The following is a 6399-nucleotide window of genomic DNA, read 5'->3' as shown; positions in this document are numbered from 1 at the left end:
AAAATAAGGGTGCATTTAACAACAGCCTGGTCAGACAGAAAGGAGTTCACCTCAGTTGTATTTTGCAGCATTACTTCATTAAACACTTTTTTCCAACACTTTAATCTACTTCAGGGAGTTAAAGACAGACATGAATTTTCCCTTACTCCCAGGATGTAAGGAAAGAATACACCTTATTCCAAATAGGATAAAAGTTGACTTTTAATGCTGGGGTACTGGGCAGTTCTATTTATTTGTCTGTGGAATAGACTCTGAACATTTTGATCTATCTTGGGCTCTCCAGGGGATACTCTGGTCCCCAGGAGCAATCCCAAATAGCTCAGGCTCAGTCTTCTAAATACAACCCCAGCTGTAGCTGAACATTGACGACAAGGGTGGCATTCATTCTGGGAAGGTTTTATTTCACAAATAATTCGGAAATAAAAAGAAAATGGAGGAAAAAAAAAGTATTTTACAATTCTGTATTTAGAAAAAAATATATATAGTTTATAAACAAACACACAGCCCCTTGAAAAACATGCAAAGGCACACAAAAATTTACAAGAAACATTTACACATAGGAAGTAGTAAAATACATCATTTTTCATAGAAAAAAAAAAAAAAAAGAAAAAAGAAAAAGCAACTCTATGAACTGGCCCTAAATGTTTAGACTGCACAACTGACCAAGTACACAACTGGAGGTTCTTCAACCAGCTGTTGGCTGAATGGCTGCTGATGACTTAAAATGATGAAATGAATGGAGCCAGCAGACCCAAATGTGCACTGGCAGCTGGGGAAGCTAGAACAACTGCTTGGCATCAGCTTTGCCAGGGGTTTAACCTGGATTCAGCAAGGATGCACCCAGGTGCTTCAAGATGGCACGGGCTTACTAATCTGCTGAGCTAGGGTCTAAGGAGGAACGTATCTAGAGATGTAAAGACGTGCTGCATCTTTAAGCTGCATTGAAATATGTTAGGCTAAGAAATGCTTTGGTATCAGAAGTAAAATCAGGAAATATTGGGCTAAAAACTGGTACTGTCCCACCTATATATGAATAGCTAGCACACGCAATTGCAAGCCATTGATATATCTTCACTGTCTTGGAGGACCTGATCACCCCTAATTCTGGTGGAGGTATGTTTAAATTAATAGCACCCAGGACCTCAAATGATATTTGTGTAGTAAAGTCACAATTTCTCTTTTGTACAACAAATATAAAAATAAACAGACACAGACTTAAATTATGATCAGTTTCTAAAAATCCAAACCAGTTGGCTGAAGATAAAAATACACAATTGTAGCTTGAATTAAGCGTTTTAGGATATTTCTGGTGGAAGGACAATTCCTCTCTTGCTCCCTTTCCATCAGGTAGATACATCCCGAGCTGTTTGGATTTTTATGTGCTCCACAATAATCCTCTAGACTTTTCTCCAAGAGCTCTCACGTTTCTTTCCACCATTTTTACAGCATCCATGATTGTCACAGACAGCATATTAGAGGTGGGATCCTACACTAGCTTTGAGGCATGTTATGTGCTCTTGCAATCTGCATGGAATCAGTGGGAAGGAGGCCCCTGGACACCTGATGGCATCTCTTACACTTTCCAATTCAATAAATAGCACAGTGGCTACCATTTGGCCCATGATGGTCATAGACTCATACTGCAGCATTTAATGGGCTTGAACCAGACTGTGTATAGCATAATTATTTACAGTGGGCAGAAACAGGGAAGCCTTATCTCACTGCCAAGATCTCAAATGCTTCCAACCAGCAGCTTTCCTAAGATATGTCCTAGCTGTTTATAACATCAATTTACCTAATAAGAAAAAAAGTTTTTCTATCTAAAGCAACTACTGTACACCTTGGAAGACAATACCACACAAAGAAAGATGACACACAGTCATTTCTCTACGTCCCCCTCCGAAGGTAGGTTTGCTGTGCAGCACTTTTGGAGACAATTGTAATTCCAACTGACTTTACAGCAGGTCTCTTTCCAAATTTAGATTTCATAAAGAAGGAAACCCCAATGGAGACACAAGCTGAGCAATAAATGTAATTTCTTTGCTGATTTCATGGCATTTGTGGAATTAAAGAAGTGCTTCATCGTATTAACTGTTTTGATCTGTGTTTTAAAACAGCTTGAAGACATTGATTTTATAACTCTCTAGATTAAACTGAACACAGCCTGAGCATACGAGTGGCTATGAGACATCTGCCAAATAGAGTGAAAATTTTCCCATTTGTTATAGAATATTACAATCTATTTAGTGAGCTGCAGGATTGTATTTTACAGGAACTGAAGAACTAAAGTTTGTGTTGCCTTCTCATGATTAATGAAGTTACTGGATGGGTGTGTAAAAGACAACCAGACTTGTGTTTAGACCGAGCCTAAAATTAATTTCCAATATGAAGTAGAGAATAATCTCCTGCCTTAAAGAGCAGCTCAGACCAGGCTATTCTCTTGGCTTTGAAGTGCTTTGGATGCATGTTGAGACATAAATAACAAAACATTAAATAGCATCACTGCAACATCTATAGGTTTTGCAAAACAGCATCCTGGATATCAAATGCTCAAGGGTACAGCATTTACACTAAAAGTTGGGATCCATTGCTGTCAAAAAAAAACAATGGGGAAAAAAAATCTATCCCAATTTATGCTGTATCTTTTTAAGTATCAGAACTGTGCACACAACAAAGATCTTTATGAAGGTAAAGTGAACATGCTTCCTATGGATGCAATGATTCCTAGCAAAAATAAGATTAACTTTATCACTACTTAACTACTACAGATAAAACAACCAGCACTGCTGTATAAAACAATACACTGCATTTAACTGAAGTTTTATTTTAAATGGCATGTAATATAGAATGAGATGTGCCAGCACAGGAGCCCCAGTTCATTGACTTCTCATGGGTTATGAGACTTGCAAAGTACCTGTGAATGTTTGACCAGCAAACACTAAACCTGCTGTTTTGATGATCTGGTGGCTTCATTTTCTGCAGCGTGGGTCTCTGCCACCATCTCGAGCCCTACTCCAGTCCCCAGAAATCCTCGATATCCAGTCGGCAGAAACATCCTCTCCCCCACAGTACAACTTAGCCTAGTGCAATGCCCACACAGCAGCGCTGATGCATCTCAACTTGTTTCAAAAATACCAAATATTCTCTTCTTTAGCACACAAATCAAACATGCACAAGCACACCTTATCACAGCCCAAACTCTCCCCAAATGATGTGTCTTTTAAAACAGTTTCTTATATCAAAGGGCCCAGCATCTGGACTGTCACTCAGTTCTGAGTCTGTATATCACCACATCCATTGGAGAAGATGCTTCACCTCCCAGAAAAGCCATCCAGAGCCATGCTGAGATCCCTACAGCTGCTGTACATTGAGCCACCACAGTTCTGTGCAGCACACCTCTCTTGTAAATTGAAAGTTAGAATGGTTTATCATTGCTGAATGCCCCTAGAGAAACAAAAACACAAAACAAAAAGATACAACGCTGAACAGGTGCGATGAGATGCAAACAGCTGAGTCAGAACCTGTTGTCTTTTTTTTTTTTTTTTGGTCTTTTTTTTTTCCCTTTTCTTTTTTTCTTTTCTTTTCTAATTCCCTGAAAGAGATTGGCAAGGAGGGTATGTTCAGAGCTGATGCCATCAGAGGAGCCTTCCTGTCTCTGGAGATCAGCGGAGCGCTCTCCGAAAGAAACTTGCACCTTCCTTGGGAATTTACTGCTTCACAGCAAAAATTCGGAAAGCATTTCCATCTGAAGGATTAATCAACCTGGAGAAAAAAAAAATAAAAAGAAAATGCAATCAACCAGATGTAGGCACTGCAGGACTCATGGTGCAAAAGAGCTACAGGAAGCTCCAAATTTCTCTGGGGTGCACCAATTCAGCATGCTGGGTCTGTGCTGATGTAGCCCCACCAGGAGCAGCTGCAGGACAGGAGAAAGACAAAGGATGAAAGAGAAGAGGCAGAAATTCATGAGTTCACTTTTTTTTTTTTTCATGCTTATGATCCAGATCTATGTCCTAATGTCAACAGAAGGAACTGGGAAATAAAAGCCCCTTTTACAACTCTGGCTTTTGTCTGGGGAACACTGTGCTCCCTTTTACAGAGATTTGTGCATAAAGAGAACATGTTCCCTAAAACCAGTTGTCAAATAGGCTGGCAGGCTCCCAGGGCCCATCTGGCCCATCTCCAGGTGCTGGCAATGGGAGCAGACAGATCAGCACATGTTAAGTGACAATCTATAGGTATATCCATTTTCCACCTTCAGAGGTGCTCCCAACAGCTCTGACTGAGCACAGGGCAAGAGCCCTCCCTGTTCCCAGCCCTGCTATGCTGCAAATCCCCAAGAGAAAAGCAAAATATCATATTCTCCTGTAAAGCACATGTTCCAACAAGGGTGAAGTCTCAGTAAATTTTAAAGGCAACCTTATCCTGTACCTGTTTGTACATGTATCTTCATAAAAGTTTGTTTCCAGTGTCCTAAAGGATAAGGTTTTCACCTTGATTTTTGAAAAGCTATTCCACCATCTCACAGCTCAGAGGTGCTCCTTCTTGCTGAGTGTAAATAACACTTTCCAAACCTTCATACTCATCCCTGCTGCTATAGCGTCTTTGGTTTCCCTCACCTCCTAGATCAGCACCTGGTGCTCATATTACATGTCACTGCCAGTGGGAGAGTTTATTCTTAGCTTGGCTAGAGTTTGTCATGCAAGAAAAAAGTTCTCTGTCAGTATAAAAGATAAATTAAAGGAAGACAGAGGTAGAAGAAAACTGGTATGAGCAGGAGATTCTGTGATATTAATCCAAAATGAAAGTAAATCTGCCAAATTACAGATCACACAGGTACAAAAAGCTGATTCTGGTAAATCTGTACCAAAGAATCTCATATTTAATGTCTTAGCTTTCCTGTTTGTTTTTTTTTGTTTGTTTGTTTTTTAAATTATTATTATTATTATTTTCCTCTGCAGCAGTGTTTTGGAATATTCATTGTTAGAATATAAATATCAAAACTCAGTTGGATTTCTTATTATAACAAAGGAACCTCACAGAGCAGATAGACATGTCAGTAATAACCAAAACCCACCACAATAGTGATTAATGTTATTTTTTCAAATATAAGTTTGAGAACTCAGTACCATCACACCGATGTGTGAAAAAAATACATCACAAACTGAACCAGAAGTAGCAAATTAGAAAGGACTGAATGAGCTGCAACTCAATCACTGTGATCGTGTGCAGGTGGAAGGTTTTGGAAACACTGATTTGCAATTGTTCACAGAAACCAGCAAGGTTAGACCAAAAGAAGTCATGCAGAAGTACAAGGGTGGAAAACCCATCTTAAAAAACTGTTTGATCTTCTCTCTAGAGGTTAATTTGCTAATGTCTTTCAATAAGAATAGAGAAATTAAATTAATGAGTACAAACACATCCTACACACCGAAATTCAATGGAAATCTCATTAAACCTCAAACCAAACTGAAAGCTGAAGAAATACCCATACTTATCTTTCAGACAAGCAAGTTTGGGAACTTTCTTCTTCATTAAAATTTAATTCCAAAAGATTATCCAATAATCATTGATGTAATAATTACAACAGTGGATTTTTAATGATATACGTATATAGCAAAATGTTTTAATATGGATTCATCTCTTTAAAAAAATATCTTAATGGTATTTCATACCTTTTGCACTGGTCTGAAAGTAGCTATTGACTTGTGGAAGGTAAGAGCAGGACAACACGCTCTATTTGTTTGCATCTTCAAATTCACAGTGACACTGTTAAGTCATATTTCCAACTCACCAACCTTTCTAGCTGATATCTGCTGACTTTGACACACAACTGAACTTAAAATCAAGAATAAGAGGAAAGTACAAAGCAAAATATCCCACCTCTCAGACTGGACTCCATTCTTTAAGGAGCCAACATAAATTTTCTTCTTTTCTACCGGCATCACATCTACAAAGCCACCTTCTTCATCTGGAATGACTCCTGCATGCACGGCGCTTTTGCAGATACTGGAGCTCTGAAAAATATTGAGTTATTTTGACTTACAACCCATCTCTATTTTACATCTGGAGATTTACCTTCTCCACCAGAATCAAGGAAAAAAAAAATCAACAGAATAAAAGAGAGTGGAGTCAAAAGCTATGAAACAATTTTGTCATTCTTATGGACAGACTGGGGATGGTCATGGACCAGATCTGGGGATGTGATAAGCCCAGGTATCAAATGCAGAGGTGAAATAGCTGTAAGACCCAGTGCTGCCACGACATACAAGCAGCTGGTCCACTGAACAGAGAAACCGTGGTGGTGCAAACTCCTTGCTAGTGACCAGCCACTGTGCCAAAGCTTATTCACCCAGCTGCTTGCAAAGCAGATGCTTTTCCTGAATTAAGCTAAATGGC

At 39.1% G+C, this 6399-nt stretch overlaps 1 protein-coding gene across 1 annotated transcript in view; it reads right to left on the bottom strand.

Moving 5' to 3' along the window:
• Positions 1–382: 382 nt before the first annotated feature.
• CRISPLD2 (cysteine rich secretory protein LCCL domain containing 2) overlaps positions 383–6399 on the bottom strand; it is a 29576-nt gene continuing 23559 nt past the window's right edge. Inside the window, exons 14-15 of the mRNA XM_082769749.1 lie at positions 5884–6017; positions 383–3762 (exon numbers count right to left, since the gene is read on the bottom strand). Coding sequence (XP_082625875.1) covers positions 3708–3762; positions 5884–6017 — 189 coding nt within the window. The 3' untranslated portion in view covers positions 383–3707. The remainder of the gene's footprint in view (positions 3763–5883; positions 6018–6399) is intronic.

The sequence above is a fragment of the Aythya marila genome (genome assembly GCF_965140915.1).
Source record: "Aythya marila genome assembly, chromosome: 12".
Classification (NCBI taxonomy): Eukaryota; Metazoa; Chordata; class Aves; order Anseriformes; family Anatidae; genus Aythya; species Aythya marila.
Note: the sequence above shows the minus strand (reverse complement) of the source record. Positions and strands in the feature narration are given on the sequence as shown.